At 37.0% G+C, this 21,605-nt stretch overlaps 2 protein-coding genes across 9 annotated transcripts in view; one reads left to right on the top strand and one right to left on the bottom strand.

Moving 5' to 3' along the window:
- RALGPS2 (Ral GEF with PH domain and SH3 binding motif 2) overlaps positions 1 to 21,605 on the top strand; it is a 124,279-nt gene that overhangs the window by 64,540 nt on the left and 38,134 nt on the right. The gene's annotated exons all lie outside the window — the stretch shown is intronic.
- ANGPTL1 (angiopoietin like 1) lies at positions 10 to 19,895 on the bottom strand. Its single transcript, XM_009939582.2, has 5 exons — positions 19,498 to 19,895; positions 12,032 to 12,889; positions 6,829 to 7,022; positions 4,318 to 4,588; positions 10 to 3,291 (listed from the first exon to the last, which is right to left on the bottom strand). The coding sequence occupies exons 2-5, from the start codon at positions 12,855 to 12,857 to the stop codon at positions 3,104 to 3,106; spliced, it is 1,479 nt and encodes a 492-aa protein (XP_009937884.1). The 5' UTR covers positions 12,858 to 12,889; positions 19,498 to 19,895; the 3' UTR covers positions 10 to 3,103.

The raw sequence follows: 21,605 nt of genomic DNA, 5'->3' as shown, positions 1-21,605 counted from the left end.
CTTAAATGTGAGTGCTGAGAGCTGTGCAACACCACTAAAAATGTTTAGCGTTAGGTCCTCCTTACATGAAGTGGGGTATGTCGCCACTGTTGCATCACCTGGCTGATGAAAGTAGCCAAAACAAATGGGAGCTATATTTGATGTTATATTTCACCTCATAATAAAAAGCTATTTTCAAAGGGAGTCTTATTATGGAGTTCTGATTAATTTGAGATTGCATAATGAAACAATTGAGCCATTTCTTGAGAAGTAAGATTTTTATTTAACTAAGCAGTACTACCTTTTGAACTATTTTCTTATAGCTGTCTTTCAGGAATTATATCCAGAAACTGGAAGGCTGAAAACAGGTTACTGACGTATTTGTCTGATGAATATTCAGCTATGTCAGTGATAATGTTTGCAATAGACTTTGGAAATATATGTGAAAACCATGTTTCTAGTTTAGTACAGGTTAAACTTCCTCAAGGTCTGCTTGGTTAAATTTGGACTGATAGTACAGGAATGGTGAAAGCTGTGTCCTCACAGGCAAACTGCTTCTGAATGTCCAGTGCAATACACTTGAGGGACGCTACAGCCTCTTTTGAAAATCTTTTCTTAAAGTGTGAGAGAAAACATTGAACTTCTAAAATCGTTTACCATGCTTAGAAAATTCAACCCAAAAGCTAAGAACTGATAGGGTTACAAGCATTTGAAAGTAGTAAATTATTGTACAAAATGTGAACCAACCTGAAAGAGACGCTGTGCTTTCCATCCCCATAATCTTATATCGGTAACTTAGTTTTAAGCCTTTCCTTTCAGAGCACAGCATTTGTACAGTCTGAGCTTTCTGGGTATATTTTGTAATAATGTTTAGTTAATGTTATCCTGCAGCTTTAAATTGGGAAAGACTCCCTTTTTACATGTCTAATATGTAAGATCTAATTTAAAGGTTGAGTGCAAGTTAATTTTACATAGGGGTTTCTGTGGAGTACATCTTTCACTGACTGCACTGAATAAACACTGTTTTTGTAGCAGGCAAGAGGTTCTTGTGGTAAAACGAGATCTCTTTTGAGGAGAGGACATCTATAGGTTGAATGAACTAAAGCTGTTAAAAGTGTCCATTAAAGGAACATTTTGGAGGGCATTTTCAGCTTTTCAATTTACCTGAATGGCTCTCTAGCCAGCTACCATAGAAGAAAAGACTAGACCATAGATAGTCTGAATTTTAAGTGTTTGCAATTAAAAAGCCTTGTCTAGAACACTCGGTTAAAGAGGTCTGTACCATATTTGTAACAAACAAACATCACTTATGAAGAACAATTTCAGAATTGTAATCTTAAACGTTTGTGTCAGTTAAAATACTCGGAATTTGGGAATGGAATATGCTGGGACTGATTCCCCACCCCCTGCCAACCCCTATGAAATATTGTTGAAACTTGTTGGCTTTGATCTCTGACCAAGGATTTAACTGCAGCCCTTTCAGCCATATATTGTCAATGAAGCTTTACCCACTCCAGAGAATGTGTTTTGAAAGCAGAATGCTATTTTCTGACCTCTGAATTACAAATGAGGTTTTGCATAGGAGTTGATATTGACTAACATAACAGTAATATTAGGTTATTCTTTTGGCTATTAGGGTTTCTTATGTTAAACAGGGGCAACAGTTCCTTAAAATCTTGAAGGCACATATGAAGTGCCAAACAAATATGTTGGTTATAGTTCAGAGCAGCATATTTAGTTTTTGTGTAATATCAAATTAAATTAAGTAATCTGTGTGGCTAAGTCCAGTTATTGAATAATTTTATATGCTAGGAAAAAAACTTTAGTTTCAGAGACTCTGGCACCTGAAAGGAACATTTTGTTTCTGCTTTTGGAAATATCTTGTTTTGATGCAGTGTCATATGGCTTTTGTTAAAGGTTGGAAAAGTATTTTCTAATTAATTTCTTATATTACATATTAATTCCACTGGAAATCTGATATCTAGAAGGTAGAAAACTTAATATAGACAGTATCAAACATTGTATACATGTAGGGGAAGGGAAATATGTCTTAAGAGCAGTCCAAGTTTGGGGTGGCAGGCAGAATACATTTAGAGCTGATTTCTAATCTTTGCTTTACTGTGTCAGCAGAAAGCTGTGTTGGAGGAAAACAATATTCAGAGACTTGGTCATTCTCTAAATTAGTGTATGTGAACACTTACTCAGACCTCATCACTCCTAATTGGATCTGGGGAGGGGTTTCCCAAGTGTTGAGTCATGATTTTAATATCAGGACTTTTGTTTTGCCATTTAAGTTGAAAGTATCAAGAACTATTTTTTTGTGATTAGGATGTTTGATATAAAAAAAAAAGAAAAGAAAAAAAATGAGCAATTTGGTTGTCTTAAGTTTATCAACAATTTCATACAATTATTTTTCTTTTATTATGTTAGGAACATTTTGCCTAAGTGTTTTACAGAAGGTAGGATATGTAGATCTTAAGAAATTCTCTACACCGCTAAGAATTTTTATATTTTAATTCACCACTTCATTTTGAAATAATTACTTATTGCAAAAAACTTTCTCTGCTGGCAAAGCTAGAATGTCTTCAGTTTTTTGTGTAGCTTCTTGGAGTAAATCTTAAACAGTAATGTGAAGTCCGATTTTCATTGAAAGCAATACCAACATTTTTAAATAAATTGTTAAATAACTAATCAATTTTCACATTAAAGCAAGACAATGTCATTTCACATATTTACATTTAAGGTTTGAGCTAACCTGAAAAAGCATAAGCTTTTTAAGTGAAAAAGCTTATAGCTTGTCATATATCTGGAGTTTTTTACCAGCCTTAATGACTGTTTACATGAAGTATGTTGGACTTGATCAAAGATAAATATGCTTTGCAAGCACAAACATCTGCTTTTGTGGATGTGTGTTTAAAGAAACACTGTCTGTCACAGTAGAAAAAGTTTCTAAAAAAAGGCGAGGGGAACACAACAGGGGAAAAAAAGACAGCAAACCCTAGACCTGCTTTTTGCAGGGGCAGATTGTGCAAAATAATGATTAAGAAGTAATATTTTATTTTTCTGGAACTCAAGCGCTGAGAAGTTAATACGTGATCACTTGAGCACTGTGGGATTTTTGTCCTCAGTCTATAGGTCTGATCATCATTTGAACTGCTTTCAAGGAGTAGGAACCACCCCGGTACTCAGCCCAAAAGATTCCATCCTGATACTTGCTCCTGTAGTGGCCTCCTCTGTACCACACCCCGTTAAGGTTAGAGTGGGCACATGCGTTGTACCACCAGCCGCCTTTGTGAAAATGGGCACAGTTTCCTGTGGAACAGAAAGAAACAGGTGAACTTTGACCTTAAAGTGGAGAAATGGAGATTAGCAAATGCTTTCATACTGTAACTTATTCTTAGAGGGAACTTTGAAGTACTTCGTGGCCTGTTGCAGTCATATCAATTGCTGCATCTACCTAAATTATAAATTCTGTTGTAATAGCAACCATTGCCTGGAGAGGGGATTATTGACACAGTATTTAATGTGACAGCTGAAAGCTGAGGAGATACCTATTCTCCAACTATCAGCAGTGCTTGCTCATGAGCTAGCATTCAAGGAACTCGGGTTATGTACTGTTTAGAAATACTTCCGTGGAAGCAATGTGAGTTGATGCAGTCTCAAGCAGCACACAGGGCCACAGTTCCACAAAGAGTTGCTTCTAACTTTGTGTATTTACTGTTAGAGGCTTTTTTAACAGTTTGCAAGATTTGTCCAGCTTTATGGTTATTGACAGCTGAGGAAAAAGCAGTTGAAGTATTCTACTCCCCAACCTTTCTTTTACTGCTAACGCTTTACGGCAAAAGCTGGAGGAGGAATGTGGAAATGAACAGAGAAAGTGTCCTTAAAGGAGAACGAAGCAAAGTGATCTGCCTGATTCTCACGTGTTGGTACATAACTAAGCCTGTGCACAATTGCACTTCATTTCATGCTGTTCAGAGGCTTTAGTTCCTGGTGATTATTGTTACATGGCCACAGCACTACTCTGAGAGGTCACCTGGACTGGTATTCTGACTGCAGAGAGTCGCGTGCAAATGATAAGGATGTCATTGAGCTAAACACAAAGCTTGCTCAAGTGTGCCTGCAGTGAGGGTAATGAAATTTGAAACTCTGAATGAAGCCGGGGCTTGAAGGGGGCCATGCCAACGTGATTTTTATCATTGTCAATTTGAAGCATCTTTCAATAGAGTTGTTTTATCAGAATTTATGTACTTGTTTTATATTATATTATATTTTAAAGATGGTTTCACTAATGGAATCTGCTGTGTTCACTTTTCGCATGCATACGAGTTTCCTTACCTGAATACATATCCCTGTCTCTGTCCAGTGTTGTAAATTGCTTGCCGTTATGCCATATCATGGAATCACCTGCGTTTCCTTGGTATGTTCCTAAGCGCAGCCTGTAGAATTCGCTTTCGGGCTCCAGGCGGAAGCTGCTGTATTCTGCATAGACTTTCTTATTGCTCCAGTCCTCTAACTCAATCAATAGTCTGTAATTATCCTGATTGCTAAGCATGTAAATATTTTCTAGACCCAGCCAGTACTCTCCATCGATGTTTCCAAATCCTTTCTGTACAAAAGAAGATCAGAAGGTGATGTTTAGCATAGTTTTTCTTGTTTGTCAAAATGCTCATCAGCAGGAGTATTATAAACCGGTGGAACTTGGGTACCGAAAGCCATTAACCTTCCGAGTGACTGCTCAACCCGTACATCTAAATGCTTTGTTTTGCTGCACTTCATCACTTACTCAGCTAGCCGCATGAGGTACTACCAGAATCTGTACAGGTGGCAAAACCATCTGTTTTCTGTAACGTTCTCCTCTTTTTAAGATAAAGGAAGAGAGAATAGGGAAACTGAAACGATACATTTCTTGACAAAGCTAAGGGGATCTTTAAGAATGTATGACTAATAGAATGTAAGGAGGGATATTTCAAGGTTTCAACTTCTGGTTCAACAGTCTCAGTGTTCAAGGTAAATAACTTTTTGTTGTATTTTTAATGCAACTAGTGTTGGTTTTTACTGTAAACTTAGTCACATAATTAATTTGTGCTCTTTACTAGATTTATTAGAAATACAATATGAAGACATACTGTTGCAGACTACCAGTATGGTAGCTGTGAAGTGACATTTCATATCTGCTGTCCCTAAGTAAACCAGTGTTGTTACTGTTTGGTGTTGCAGCTAAGGTAGGTATGTCATCCACCGCAGCTATCTGTTGTGCCTCCTAGTTTCCGAGGTTTTCCTACCCTCCTCCTCAGGCCGTTGATTATGTAGGACCTACAGCTGATTTCCTGCTTCAAATCACTTTCTGGGGAAGTCTCTCTCCAGTAGACAAACAGTCCAGGCTCCTAGCTCAACCTGCAGTTTCACAAGGGGCTTAAGTTGATCTAGTATCATGCTGCTGCCAAAAATGGTAGTGATGCTGTTCTCCTGGCTCGTGGCCACATTTGCAATACTTCCCTTGCATCAACGTTGTAGCTGTGCAGCCACGCAGAGGTCGGGAAAGTAGAAATGTGGACGTGGGAGAGATCTCTGTCAGCGGTGCAGGCTTTAGTTTAAGCCAGCCGCAGAGGTGCATCTTCAAGTACTTGAAGTTAGGTAGTAGGAATACTGTCTTCAGCCACTGCAATTTAATGAGAAATCTCCTGGGGGCAAATTTGCCCAAGCTTGAGCCATTATTAGATGCCAGTTATGCACTCTTCACATTTTCTTTGCATTATGTTCAAAATGTTTATAGTTACTTTATAAGGCACTCTGTAACTGCCTCACAACATTAACCAAAACCCCACAAAACCACCACCACCTACTTTTCTGACAAGTCTTTGAATAGTTGCTACTAAGGAGTGATTAACATTTGAATCGTTAAATTCCAAGAATGCGAAAAGTGAAAATCCTCATAGTAAGCTGTTGTCATTTCCTTTGTGTATATGATACTATTTTGAGATTACTGATTGAGTTACATGTGGCTCAGTTCTCTCCAGATACAATTGCAGGTCCGTTTAAAGTGAGCATCATAGGGAAAAACTGTGTCCTATATGTATGAAGCCAGCATATTATAATAATTATTTTAATAACTGAACCAAGTGGATTCTCAAATTTCCCATCTTACCATGTAATTACTCCAAAGTAACATGCCTTTGTCATCCTAGGCATTAAGCCTGCTAGTGCATAATATCACAATAATGCACAAGAATGTGTTTCCCTTCACCAGCCCTACATATTCAGATTTCTAACCTAATTTTAAAGGTAGAAATTATTTCCTTGAATTCATTACTAGGAATGTTGAGACGCTGATCCTGCAAATCTATTAACTTGCTTAGATGAGTAATTCCAGTGGCTGAGATTGCTTGTTCATAAGGGAGACAATTAAGCTTTTCAAGTACTTACTGTAGTTCTCAGTGTGTTAATAAAAATCATATGTTTAGTTAGGTCTTTGTAATAAATTACTTCCCAGTCACTGTCTAGAATAACATGTCTGCCTAGTTGTTGTGTTGTGCATTACAAATGCAGGCTATTTCGGATAAGTTAGTTCATACAAAGTTGAATAATGTGTGGAGTGAAATAGGTTGTTCCCACTGAAATATGTTTGCCTCGGAGGGATGACCTCTCTTTGCGCTTATCTTTGTTCGTAGAATTAATTTCATGTTCTAACTTAAGCAGCTGTCTACTTACAGCTCCTCAGTGTTTATGATTCAGTACAACTGTTTGCAATGAATTACATTGGAAATGTTCCCACCATCTTGATTGCAGCAGATAATGTCACTGCCACACTGAAATGAAGCAGCTGATTTTCTGCATTCTAGAATTTACCTTGTAACTGTCCCAGTTCCTGAAAAAGTTGACAGATCCATCTGTCCTCTTCTGAATAACTGCCCATCCTCCCGGGTCCAGGCTGTTCTCGCACCATAGCTGCATCGGTTCATTACTGTTTTCAGGTTTGATCATATAAATCCCGCTGTTGGAATGCCCAGCTTCCTTGGCTTGTTGGCAGTCTTTGAATGGACCTTTTTGAAAAGAAATACTGTAAGCATTCAAGCTTGGCGACGCAGTGCACATTGTTCAATAGTATTTTGTAATGATAATGGAAAGTCAGCAATTAAATTAAGGTAGAGCTACCATAGAAACCAGCCTAAGAAGTTACTGTCTTAGATTAATTGTGTATCTACAAATAAACGTGTCAATATCCTATAAATATTTATTTAAACAAAAACTTCATTTTGGTAAACAGATAATAGACTCCGGTTACCAACACCCAGTTTTTGACTTTGTCTACTGTGTCAAAGATTTATATTCTGACTGTTTATATTCAAGAAATGCACTATGTTTTTCTTTAACTATTTTCTCCTGTACCACTTTTGTAAAAGGTAGATGTCAGTTTACTTCATTGTCCTAGTGCACCATTTGAAACTGGTGGAACCTGAAACCAAACCCAAAACACCCAAACAACACACGCACCCCACCCCCACTCCCTGAATACATAAATAGTTTGAGAGCTGCTGTGAGAAATATTTACTGCCAATGTCTACAGACATGGAATTTAGTGAAAGAGCATTCTTATACTGTGTAACTTGTTTGCTTTTATGTACTTACCCAGTTTTAGGATCAGCTTGTTAGCTGTGGATAGGATAATCTTTTTTGTGTGTTACCCTGGTGTGACATGTAGATGGCTACTGATGAAGAAAATAGAGCAAGCAATGGAGAAGGGCTTTTGAGCAGCTAGAAGGGCTCAAGTGCTGGTTTTCAGGGCTGTGATTCTATGAAAATGCTGTGGCTGGTGACAGTGCTTCTTGAAAGCTCTATTTTAGATCATGTGAACAGTGGTTTTACAAATACTAGTACAGAAGAGCATCTGGTTGTTCTGTAAGAAGCATGCGGCTTATCTCTGAAAACTCTGCCTAGTTTGCCTTTCAATTTTTGGTAATATTTTTATTTTCTACTTTTTAGAAAAGGGTTTATATTTATGTATCATTACTTCAGTTGATTTAGAGAGACGGGATATTTACTAATATTCTGATTGCTAGTTAGTGGTGAATGCCCAAAATGTATTTGAAAATTCATATTCAGTAAATCTGCAAATAAATTACTTAGTGTTCCTCTCATTTTAGAAGGCTTGTTTTCTCAAATCTACTTGGAAGTTCAGAGACAAGTCATCAGTCACAGAAGAAAGTAATGTGCGAAGAAGCAGAGAAGACAGTTGTTGAGGTTATTCTTGAATCAGAAATAGAAGTTGAGTGAAAGTGACCTTCACTGCAGATTAAGGTTGCATAACAAACAAACTGAAAGTAGATTTTTTTTTTTAGAGAACTAGATTTTTTAGATTTGAAAGTGATAGTTGCCAGTTGGGTAAGTGTGTAATTAGCAAGAAATCCATAAAAGGATTGCATATAAATTAGAGTGCAGAAAGCTTGTGAATCTAATGAAGGTGACTACTTGGAGTTTCTGGTTGTGACAGTGCTACCAGGAACACCAGACATTGAGCTGTCATAAATGCTGCTGCGTACTCTACTGTCAGTATTTGATGATGTTTTTGTCGTTCTTGCAGTGCATGCAGTAGCAGCTTAAGAAAGAAATACTGTAGCTTTGGTACGTGACTCCTTTTTCTGTTGTTCACAGTTAAAATTTCCACTTAGATTGTGTACACTGCAAAGTGTGTCCAGTGGACAGATAATTTCCTGGGCTAGGGTGGGTCTCATTCCCTTTCCTTGAACTGTCTGAAGTAAATTTGGGTGCTGTATAACTGAACAGGGATGTTGCTGTAGGAGTATTATTGTAAAGCAATTATTACGTTAGAAAATCAAAACCAGACAAGTAGTATTTTTTTGTAATGTTAAATGAAGATGAATAGCTCAGTTCTGCTGTGTATTATTTCACGTGATTTCTACTGGAGGAGGAATTCAGGGCTCATTTTTCCGTGAGACACCCAAGCAGATGTTTGGAGTGATTAAGTAGCTTTTAAGGCAGACAGAATTGTACTAGTCTGTTTATATAATACACTTTGATCACTTTGGAAATTCAGCTGGCATTAAGGTCACAGGATGCAGCTTGTCTGCCTTTTGCTGCTCCGATTTGTCTGTGCGCTTGTCATAAGTTAATGTTGTAGTAGAGGTAATGGACTTCTGCTCTTAGTGTAAGGAAATCCAACAAATCCCATAACTTTTGGTGCATAGCCTTGAATTTTTTTTGAAAAGTAAATGCTTTATGTAATTATTCTAAGTTCACGGTATGAGAACAGGTCTGTGTCTTGTTCAGTAGAAATGCTGAGATTAGTCAGAGTGTAAGATTCTCCACAGTGCTGGGGTGAGTGGTGGCTCTGGCTAGTGAAAAAAGCATAATTACTCTGTTTAAGATCTTGTTATCTATGTAAGGAATAAGTATCTCGTGTATCTAGTCTTTTGCAAGTCTGTGTACACTAAGTTGCTGAGACAGTTATAAGTTAGAAATACTCTGCAAAGGTGATCTGTTAAATATCTCATTTCTAAAATTGTGTTTTAGATGTATGATTTAGTACAGATCCTGTTCTGTTGTAAATTAGATGTAGTAGAGAAGGAAAGTGACGAAGTAACTTAAATTGGAAGCCTAATAAAATGATGGCTGAATCCTATTTTAAGATGCCAAATGTCACCTTGAGTGGGTGATATAGAGTCTGTGCTTGTGTAAACTTCATATAGAGGATTTTTTGGGCAATGATAGAGCAAAATTCCAAAACAAAATTTGGCATATTTTTAAAAAAAGTTACATTGTTAACTGAGAGGTATTAATGGGGAGGGTGGTATAATTTTTCAAGTACTTTCTCTACTTGAAGCTACTTTTTGCAACATAGCAGCAGTAAAATTTGGGGGCGCTGGTTGTTATTCCAAGAATTAAGATAATTATGAAAACTATAATCCATAGGAACATTATTCTTCCTCAATTTTAGAGCAATTTTCATGCAAATTTACCAAAATACATTTCAGAAAACATGACCTCATCCCTCTGTTCCCCATATATTTTCAATTTTACGCTCTACCCACAGTATGAAGATGCACATTGACCCTTCTGTAAACGTCTGCATGCAACTGGTTGGTAGGTACAACTTCTTCAGATACAGTAGGAGAAAGCTCCTACGTGTTTGTCCAGTTTTGTCATAGCCAAGTCTTTGACAGGCCTGTTTCTAAATGGGACTGTTTGGTTTTCATTGATCTTTTTTTTATATCATTCTACATTATAAGTAATCATCATCTTTTAATTGGAAAGTTCCTTTTTCTATGATGTAGACAATTTTTGTTCTGTGGACCATTAAATATGCTTACCTTAATCTAAAAAATCAGCGATAATAGCTGGGCATTGTGTTGCAATTCAGAAGTTTTGGGTTTGATGACTGATGCTCTACCAGCTGTGGCAGTTCCAGCCCTCCTTTTCCGAAGGCATTGCACGAAACACTTGAGCTTCAAACTCAAGAATCTAGTATTAAATGAAATAAATTTCCTAAGATTTCTTTGTGTTCCCTTGCAAAAGTGGATTCAAACTCTGAACTTAGGGGTAAAGGGGTTAGTGAAGACCATGGTAGATAATTTAGAGGAAAATATTTAGTGCTGTTGCTTCATTTTGTACGTACAGCAGGGGTATATTGAGAAGGAAGAAGATGCATTTGTAACAAAACCTTGAAGCATGGGTTTTCTGGGAAACAGGAAGTCGCTGGGTTTTTAGATCTATACTTTTGTTGTCTGACCAGACATTAATGTAATGCTTTTATATTGTCTGTTTCTTTTGTGTCATGATGTGCGGTTTAAGTTCTCGTGACATCTGGCATTTTACTTGGGCTTGTGCCTGAATTTTCTGTAGGCTCTGAATAGAAGTAGTGTTGTTTTTTTTTTACATCAGCAGCTAATCGTAATGCTGTAGAACAGTCACAAATAAATGTTTGTCTTCATCTTAAGAACGAAGCTGAACTTCCAACTATGACTAAAGGCAGTTTGAAAGCAGGAAAAAAAAAAGAAAAAAAAAAAGAAAACCCCCAACCAAACTCTTTTGCTGTGCAAGCTAACAGAATCCAAGCGCAAGCACTTGAATGGATGTCTGAGAAAAACTTGGTTTTCTGCATCCTTAAGTTTTTTTAATCGCAATTCTGTCATAATTTTACTAAAGTGAGAATCATGATAGAATTCAGGGCAGCTCAGAGATAGTTCATTTTCTTGTCACCAGTTTTGATCGTAGAGACAAATGAATTTAATAACCTGAAAAATGTAACACATGAAGATGTGATACAGTCTCCTGAATGTGTTTTTATAATATTTATGGTGTTAGTTGAACTTGCCATCCCCTACTGACATCAGATTACTGGGAAGGTAGTTATTAATTTTAAATTTTCAAAGCTGAGTGCATCTAATTGGATCCAGTGTTGATTCAGTTATCATTTCAACTTATGTTACTTGCTTGAATATTTCAACCAAACACTTAGAGGCTTACTGCACGACTGCGTTGGTGGATTTAGATCATAGAATCACAGAATGGATGTTCATTTTAAAGCATCTCGGAATACTAAAATTCTTCTAGCAGGGTTAACTTTTCAAATGTATACATGTGAGTATAAAGGACAACTACTTACAATTATTTTATTTAATATGAATTAGCTTCTCTTATTGACCATTGCTGGTTATTGTAACATGTAGCTAGTAGACATCTTCAGAGAAACAGGGCTAAATACTAGAAAGTATATGCTAATACTGAATTTTCATTCCCATAACTCAAACCCAGCTGGAGGCAGGAACTCAAATACTTTATGACTCAAAGGTGTAAATTCTTCAGATTGAATTTCTGAGCATCAACTGTTTCAACAAATTCATCTTATGCAGCTATAGCTTATGAATTAGACTATTTGGCAAACTAAATCTTTCTTGGGCAGGGGAAGAATATCGGAATCAGGAGCAAAGGCTAGCTGTACCAGATACTTTAAATTCTTCATTCGGTTTCTATAGTTGTGACAATTTCCCTCTGAAATAGAGAAATCTAGGTTAAATAGTGATGGGTAACTCACCCTCATTAATTAAAGCCAATGGTGGTACTCTGAAAGGACTCTTTGTAGGAGATGTAGCTGCGTCAGGTGGTGGCCTTACATCTCTGTCTCTAGGGTAGCCCGGGTCTCGCTGTATCTCGTTACCTCCTAGAAGAACAGGAGTGTATGGCTGGCTGTTAGGAATGTGCTGTGGCACGACTTGAACAAGGGGTGGAGACCCGTGGGTGTCCTGTCGTGAGAAGATTCTCAAGCACTGCTCTTCCAGCAATGAGATAGTCACAGACTGATTATTTACAACATCAGTTAGTGCTGCATATTTTACTTCAAGCTCTTTGTATTTTGTTGCCATCTTCAACATTTCTGTTGTAACATTAAGGACTTTGTTTTCCAGTTGGGAAAGCTCAAGTGAGTTATCGCGCTTTCGAATTATCTCATGCAAGAGTTGCATATAGAGTTGGGTGACCCGAGAGTTCATGTTACGGCTTTCTTTCCGCAGTAATTTTACTTCATTCACAATGTTTCCATCCACATCCACTACCAATTGCAAAATGTCAATCTCCCGCTTTTGCTTGGACAGCACATCCTTCAAGTTCTCTATGTCCATTCTTGTGACTTCGTCTTTTCTGTTGCCAGTACCTGGTCCATTAGTACTCACGCAAATTGGCCCTGTAATTTTTTGTTCTGGGACCAAGAATGTGTAACCGCATTTCTTGCCTTCCTCTCCGCTGTCTGCTGAACGAGGGTGCCTCCGCTGGGATGTTTTATTAGGCGTAGACTGTTCTGTACAGCGCCCAATAGACAGCAGCAGGAACAATAGTACACCCGAAGTCCATTTAAATATTTTCATTTTAAAGCAAGTATGATGACCGTCAGAAGAGACTGTTGAACAGATAAAAGAGAAAATCATTAAATTAGAGCCATAACTAAGGCTCCCGTACTGCTTAAACTGCCTAAACTGATGGGTTTGCCATGTTTACGTGTATGTAGACAGGTCTTTGGAATCTGTTACTTGGAGTTAGGTTCTGCTAGATTAGCATCAAAGAACAGCTTTCTGTTTTGATCAGCAAACTCTAAAATTTAGGTACTGGATTTAGTGGATAAGTTGTTGCAATGGATATATTTTCAGAAAAAATGTTCTGCTTAGATTATGTATTATGCTTCATTATAAATTTGACTGCTTAGATTTGTACTCACTGCAATTAAATACACAGGGTTATAGAACATGGGGAGCGCTTGCGGAGTATCTTCATGGAAGGGGAAGCAGGGCAACAGGGTGATGGTTTTTTCAAAAAATATTTATATAAATTTTGGAATTTGGATTATAAAAGCCTTTCTGGTCCTCTTTTAGCTTTATGTGTGTATATAGATGTATAATTTGTTAAATGCTACATACATACCTATTCATATAGACACACATTTTTCCAAATTTATATATACACAGATATAGTAGACTGGAAAAATACACATGTATCTAACACTATTTTTGAACATTAGTATTAGGCAGGAGATAAGCATAAGACAGTTGTCTTAAACATTGAAAAACATTCAAGCAACTTAAAAATTGTAAGGAAAGCCTATAACACTGCTCTGAGTGTGTCCCTGCATAGTTGCCTTTTAAGACGAACACTTAAAATTGTTCTCGCATTATTTTTGTATCTTTGAGAACGTTTTTATCCAAAGAACACTAAAGTATCAGGTGTGTAATCGCTATACAAACCATGCTGAAGTGTTTCATTCACCTTTTAAAGAAAATAATATTTTTTTGACTTTGAGTAAGGTATTAAAATACAGTGATAAGGATCCAGGAATGTTTTTAGAGACATCTGTTTTCTAACTTTATTTTTTAACTATTTGAGATGATAAACAAAGGTGGCACTTAAATCAGGAAAAAACTCTCGTTTTTCATGTTTTATTTGCTTTGTCAAGCAGATCACCCTTCTCATCTCAGCTGTTATCTGGCTTTCCTTTCCAGACTGCTATTAGTAGTTGTGCAAGGCTTTGTACAGTGGCCTTTGTATAGTTGCAAGGAGAAATGAAGTAGAACCGGAGAAAGTTAATTTTCAGGCTGTTCCTGCCAAGTTCAAGTTTAAGTGCATTTGGCAATCCTGAAACAGCCACCCTGAAGGAGAAACAAGCGTGTGCTGCCTCCTTTACATTCACATTTACAAATGATAAGGTCACTTTTGTGTCAGGTCACTTCCAGTTCTGTTGCTGGCTTTATTATTGTTACAAATGATGTCTGCTCAACCTCAGAGTGAACATATCTATTTTTTGACTTCAATAAGAGCAGTGGTTACAAACTTCAAACTACTGCTGTACATGCAGTCAGGAATTATATCTAGGAACCTTATCCAAATGTTCTACTGTTGCCTAAAAAATAACTTTTTGTTTGGCTGACAGTTGTATTGCAAGCCCTGCTTCTGGGAGGGGAAGAAGATACTTGCTTTTCACACGTACTGAAAATTGTTTCTTACCCTACATAAAGGGAGGGAACACATAGAAGTTTGAGAAAGTTTATATTTACAAACTTATTTCTGTATGTTTTATTGTTAGTATGTAGTGAGAAGTATTTTGATGTTGATTTTGTTTTTCAAAAACAGAATTTGGTTAAAAGCTTTGTTAATATTTCTCTGTTGAAAGTGTAACTTTTGTTTTAAAAAAAAAAAAAAAAAGTAGGAAAAAGTACCACTTTTCTCCAGAGCTAATTGTGTATTTTTCTTTGGTAATTTCAGACATTTGACATATTAATTTCTTGAACAGTGTTCAGAGTTCATTAGGTTAAATTTTCACGTGAATCATGGTAAACACATGGGAAAACGGGTCTGTGGTTTCTAACTTTACAAGGATGAGCTGAACGAATTGTCTGAAGTTTGAAACCTCTTCATATGTAAGTTATATTTCAATGTTTTTATGTTCAGTGTTTGCAGATGCAGGAGAAAGTGACTTCATGGCGTATGGTTAAGTATGAAGCCACAGTACAAGTCCACTACTTTACTATTTTCACAGTATATAACAGCTACTTCATAGTCCAAAGAGGTGAATAACACTTTAGTTCTTGGTAGTTTTTAAAGACCCTATAGAGTTACTTAAATAATGAATGGCTGGGGTTTTTCCCCGCAGCAGCACATTTTTCCCTGAAATACATTAAAACTTAAATGGATCTTTCAAAACCAAACATTTTGCAATGCAGACCACTTTCTGACTGTGTATTCTGCTGCAGTCTGCTTTCCGCACTTCTTTTAATCGTATGTGTTCATTTTGAACTTTTACACTTACGTGTTAAAGTTAGAAGTTCTGTGTCTTTACATGTGCTGTCAGATCATAAAATGAATTAAATGGTCTAAGATAGCATAACCAAATGCAACAGCTGTGTAAGATTATGCCCTGGAACTTTGAAATAATTGAAACGTCTTGTATTAAACTGAGACATTCAGATAAGCAGGGATGAGTTCCTTCTGAGAATGTACCTGGTAGGGAACATACATGCTTTCATGGAAACTTCGATGTTGAAAAAATTAAATGTCTTGCGATGTTGCTTGGCATGTTTGAGCAGCTTAATGCGTAACTTGTTATACAAGAATAGGTTCTGAGCAAGATGTTTACCTGGAGTTTTAATCAGCTTAGAAGGAAATGAAAATACTGTTTCAGAAATTTCCTGATGTTCTGGGCAAGCAGCTTAAAAAAACATAAACTGTTTATCCAAAGCATCAAAGAACGATAGCCTAATATGTAAGATCTAAAAATGACAAATAATAATCATTTTAGGGGTTTTAATCAGACACGTTATGTCACAGATTCCCAGGTTTAGATGTTTAGGTAGTGTGATGACTGTTACAAGATAAAGTGGTTGGGGCTCAGGGGGGGTCGGTTTAGACATAACCACAAGTCTCAAACCCTTCCTACAAGTCTAGAGTTGCTTGTAGTGAGGGGGCTGCTGACATACCTGAATGCAGACCTTGGAAAATGAGCGAGAGATCTCGTGATTACGGATACTATGCTTTAAAATACATTATTTAACCCTTTATGAACTGTTGTGTTTTTTAAATTAGAAAAGACTGTCACTTCACTTGGGTTTCTTGTGTTTCTATGTCACCCAGCTTTGGGTCTCCGATTTCTGTAGAAGTGGCATTACGTATGCTCTGGAATGCTGATGTTTTATTGCTGCTGCAGGAGGAAATGTGCAGCTAGTCATGGCAGCATGAACTTCATCATCAACTTGTCAGAAACACTCAGAGCTGTGGGTAGGGCTTCAAGACCATTTTACATTTAATGCCATTCCTTTTCTTCTGGTTTCTTTCTTTTTCCAGAGTGATCCACATGCAAAAAACACTTCTTTCCAAAACTAGTCTTTGATTATTACTTTTAAAAGTGTTTAAAGGAACAAAATTCCAATTTAAAAGAGTAAAATAAACCAGTAACTGGCATTTTTAACTTTTACTGAGAAACTGCTGTAACATGGGCTGTGTTACCCTCCAAAACATTGCACCACTTACAAATATTAGAGTTGCAGGGACGAGCAAGTGTGGAAGCCAGTATATATTTGGCATTTTTAACTTTCTACACAGCAAACTATTTGTTCTTTGTACTGCTGTGACTCTCACATTCAGCAGGATGTAGAATTTGGAGAGACACAAATTGGAATCTGTTCTTTCAGAGCTGACGAAGGCTGCTTCTCCCTGGGCAGTGTAGTTTGTTACGACTGAATGCAAGGGAGGTGTTGCAGGTAAATGTGAATATAGGATTCCCTTTGTATGGAAGGCACCGTATCGGTCATATCTTTATTCAGAATATTTATTAAAAGAATATGGTCAAATGATAAATACCAATGGTGCCCTCTCTTAGAAAATTCCATTTATAAACATATAAAACAAAGACAGGTGTTTTTTGAAAAAGTAAATGCTAATGCTGAGAATAAAGATCCTCTGAACATACCAATTAATTTGAAAGCTGTTATTGATGTTATGCACACTTCATTTTCTGTTAAGCTTTGTCTGAGCAACTAAAATCAATAAAGCCATCTATAGTTTCCTGTCTCAGAAGCAGAGATTTCTGTGGGGTTTTTTAGCTTAAAACTGGGTCCATAGCATTAGAAATAATTCTGCTGTGAGGAAAACACTACTACAGGAGAAATGTTCACGTGGATTTTTGATGTATCTGTGTACTTCTGTAAGTTACTTTCCCCTATATAAACAAGTGCTTTTCTGGTAAGTTGCTCTGCCTTTGCTGAAATAACAGGATTACTTTCAATTGTATTGACTGGGATCCAGGAATAATATGTTCTTGGTTTGTGTTAGTCAGGTACATGATGTGTTGAGTCACAGATTTCTCCTTCTCTGAGATTAATGGGAATCTGATTCCTTTTAGAAAAGCCAATATAAGAACCTTCAAGGGTTTTTGAAGTAGTCATTGGAAATGTGTTGCTTAGAAAAATGAAACCTTCTTAGAAATTCTCTGCAGAAGAGATTTGTAAGTTGTGTCATACTAGATATTCTGAAAACACGGCAAAACATCATAATGTTTCCAGCTTTTTTGTGCTTTTTTTATGCGAGGGTTCCTTCACATTTGTTTGCAGCCATTGTGTGTGTTTGCAGGATTTTAACAGGCAGGCACAATGGAGTGCTGCATTTTGCATTTGGAAATGCATTATATAAGGGCTCCAGAATTCTCTGTGAAACAGATACTGAAGATATTAAGCATCTAGTGATGTTTGCTGTAGGAAATTTTGCTTCAATTTGCTGCATAAATTTTAAGGACCAGACTAATAAGGCATGTTACGAAAAACAAACTAAGCCCAGTAAAACAATAATTAAGACCTGATAAAGCCATATAGTTACTGGCGAAAGTTTAAAGGTTCATAATTTCCGTTCTTTGAAGTAAATTCCTGTAAAACTTTAGATAGCATACTTTTCCATCTACTTCAGATCATTGTTGTGGCAACAGCGTGATATTCATGTTCTGTTATTTGCTTTATAATAAGCATTGCAAAATTTGACCTCTGAAGTTGGAAGACAGCAAAGGAGAGAGACATAAAACCTTGTGTGTAGCCAGTTTATTGCTTTAAAATTATTGACTCGGCTGTTTTCGTGTTTGAAAGATTTAGGAATTGTTCTAAGCAGTGTAAATCAAAACCTTGGCTAATCATGAATGAATGGAGACTGGTGTCCAAAGCACACAATGTAGGCTTCAAATGGGGTTTTTTGTTGTTGTTTAGATGGTTCCCTTTAGTATGTAAAGGAGCACAAAAGGATAGTAAGAAAAAGGGCTTAAGAACTTGGAAATGTTCCATCTTTCTTTTTTGTCAAGACTGCTTCTGACTTTTTTCCCTCCCGTAGCTACTAAACATTAATTAAGTTTGCTTTCTGTGACACGCTTAGCATCACCCCCTTCATTCTCTTTTCATGTGTGAGACATTTCTGAGAGCTTGTTAATACAAATATGTAACTTAAATTCTTTTCCATTGTTCTGGATTATTTACTGTATTTTAATTTCCAAGTCAGTGTGAAGAAAGGCAAAAATTAGGTAATTATGTATTAGCAACTCTTGTTGTTTTGTTTTTATCTGTACTTTTGTCTTCTGTTTGTAAACAACTTTGTTTTAATCATTGACTTGCAACTGCATCCTTCCCCCCCCAGAAGAACTGTAACAAAGCCCTCTATTTTCAACTTAATATAGTGTTGCCTTGTATGTTGCATTTCATGTTTATGAAATCAGTCTCTATTTAGAAACAAACTGCTGTTTAACTGAGGCACATTTGGCTTTCTCATCGTTCCACAGATTGTTAAAGGAAGGGATTAGTGCCAGTTGCAGCAGTGCCTTTGGATTTTCAGCTGCACAATCATTCGTGCTACAAACTTGATCATATTCTGAATCAATGTATGACTCGGGTTGCTTGGCTGGTTGTACAGCTTGGACTACTTCTGCTGCACAGAAGTACTATGAATAAAAATTTAGTTGAAATGATATACAATGGTTGCCACTTACAGATGTGCATTGATTTACTTGGGACTTTTACAGTGGTTTTATTGAGGTATCCATTTTCTAGTTCTAGTAATGCTAGGTCTATGCTCTGGCACTGGGTGAAATCCAGCTTCCCTGAAGTCGATAGGATTTTTGGCTTTTGCTTTCTGGTAGGATCAGAATTTCACATTACTATGTTCACAGTACCCAAATTACATGCTTAGCAAAGAATCTGATAGTGTTAATTTTCCGTAACTAGATAACAAAATCTGCAGCAGATTTACAGCTAAACAACTGTTCGTCCCTACAACTGGAATGAGTTAGTCTCTGTTCTTATGCAGAGTGCTTTTTAATTCTTTCCAAGTTTTCAAAGTCTACCAACTGCCACGAAAGTGAGGGGGGGTTTTTTGACAAGCTTTTCTCAGGCTGAGAGATTTGTTTCTTCACAATTGTATGTTGAGGGAGATGTACGTAGAATTCACAAATAGCTCAAAATTAAACTTGCAAACAAGAATAACTTTAAAACTTACCAAGGAAAAGTCTTCCGGCTTTTTTGCTTCTGTGGTAGACGGAAAACCCAGAGGCCAAGCTGCTTTTTCTTCCTATATTACCCGATGCTGTGGATCGTTAATCTGCAGTTGGAGTTGAAAACTGCTTTTGTCTTTCTCTGTTAGATCCAAGCTGTATTGAGGAATTGGGTTTCTCCATACGATAACCAAGCTAACTAATCATTATAAAAAAAAAAGTTCCAGTATGTGTTATTCCAGAAGAGAAAGAAATGTTTTTTGAAGCTGCGGTGTTTTACTCTCACATGCAGAAGTGCACTAACCAGCTACAGCTGACCCAGATTCCATATACATCACTTTTGGACAGTTTTTTTTAAACACACACACTCTCGCCTTAGACGTTCAGCCCACCTATGATGTCACCACGAACACACGGAGAGCAGGATAAACTCCTCCTTCGGATTTCCTATCCATACCCTCCAGAAAAGGAGGGGGAAGGGAGGCTGAGAAGCTAGGAACAAGGAAAGATTGTTTGCCAGTAGAAGGGAGGGTACCATATGGCAGCAGACTGTGCAAGAGTTCAGCAGGCAATTACAAATCAAACATTTTTACTACGCTGCCTAAAGATGCCTTTCAAGTTGTTACAGTACTGGGCTTCATTTAGAATAAAGATTCTTTCAGGCTGATAAAACTCGATTTGTGTTGCGGGGAAGAAAAGGGGCAGCCTGGCTGGATACAACAGGAAAAATGAACCATTTATAGTCTAGAAGAATGTTCAACAGAATGTTGCATTCAATTCTTGACGCTCACTTAATAAGAAACAGCTCCAGTTGTTAAATGCATGGAGTCTCCGATACATGTGGAAAATGTTAAAACTGTGTGTATGATGGTTTTGGGTAGATATTTGATAACATCTGACTGGTGTTAGAAGTAGCAAAAGCCATGGAGATTATGCCCTGTGAGGAATGCAGAATACTGGTTTTAGGTCTGTCAGTAGTGAGCCAGCACTTCAGTGCATTCAGTTTGCTTTCACTGATCTTTTCGCTTTCTTCACAAAGGATGTACCAATTACATTTGAAAGAGAATTACCCTAGTATGCTTTCATTATTTAGACTTCATAGAAATGAATCAAAGAAGTTTAGAGAACAGCTCTCTACAAAAGAGCTCTTGATTTAGCATAAAGAAAAAAATTGATGCTTAATTGAGCAAGTCATTTGGAAAGATAACCCTACAAATACACTGGTTTATAAAATCATGCCTAATATTGCAGGTGCCTGTTCATAGTGAATGTCCTTAATTATAATTAGTAAGCATGATTTACTGTTTTCTATGGAAGACTGAGCAGGTTTGGGATTTTTAAGGCCTGTTTGGACATTGCTTAGCAAAGTTAGGTTCAGGACAGCTTATGCAGTCTAGATAGCATAGCAATATAAATGTGACTATCTGATGTTTCTGATGATCCTTTCTATTTTTTTATAAACTGATTATAGCAGAACAGAATATTGAGAAATGTAGTAGTGTATCAGGTCATGTGTAATACCTTTTTATTCGCTTTTTTATATGTCACCTTTCAACCACAAGTATTTTAATTTGTTTCTGTGTGTGTGCGCACACGCGTGTGTATGTGTTGATTTTGGAGTGATGCCCAGAGTTTTCCAACTCGCATTTGAGGACTGGACTGGTTAGGTGCTATACAAACACAACTGCTGCTCTTGTGAGGCTGTATTAATAGCCTTCCACCTGCAAAGCGAAACTTCTTGTTATGATTCTGGTTATACAAGTCTGAGAGTGATGGAAAATACAATTTTAGAAATTCTTTGTTACTGAAATAAGTTTCTCAAAAATACTATCTAAGTTGGTATATTTTTTAATTTGGATATCTTGTGGAAGATCCAGGGGCTGAAGAGCAATTCCTTTGCATAGCAGAGCTGGTTAGGATGTGTTTCGTTTAGTTGAGACAAAAATGATTAGCCTTTGGGTGAAGTTCAAGAAATGGAGTTGCATTTAGAATTAAGCGGTTTATCTACAGCATTAGTGTGTAAGGAGGAAGATTTTCGTGTACATGATCAAGGGATTGACAGAGTAGTGAGGTTATGGTCGGGGGGGAGAAAGCAGGTAGAAGACTTGAAGAG

Source organism: Opisthocomus hoazin, chromosome 6 (genome assembly GCF_030867145.1).
Source record: "Opisthocomus hoazin isolate bOpiHoa1 chromosome 6, bOpiHoa1.hap1, whole genome shotgun sequence".
Lineage (NCBI taxonomy): Eukaryota > Metazoa > Chordata > Aves > Opisthocomiformes > Opisthocomidae > Opisthocomus > Opisthocomus hoazin.
Note: the sequence above shows the minus strand (reverse complement) of the source record. Positions and strands in the feature narration are given on the sequence as shown.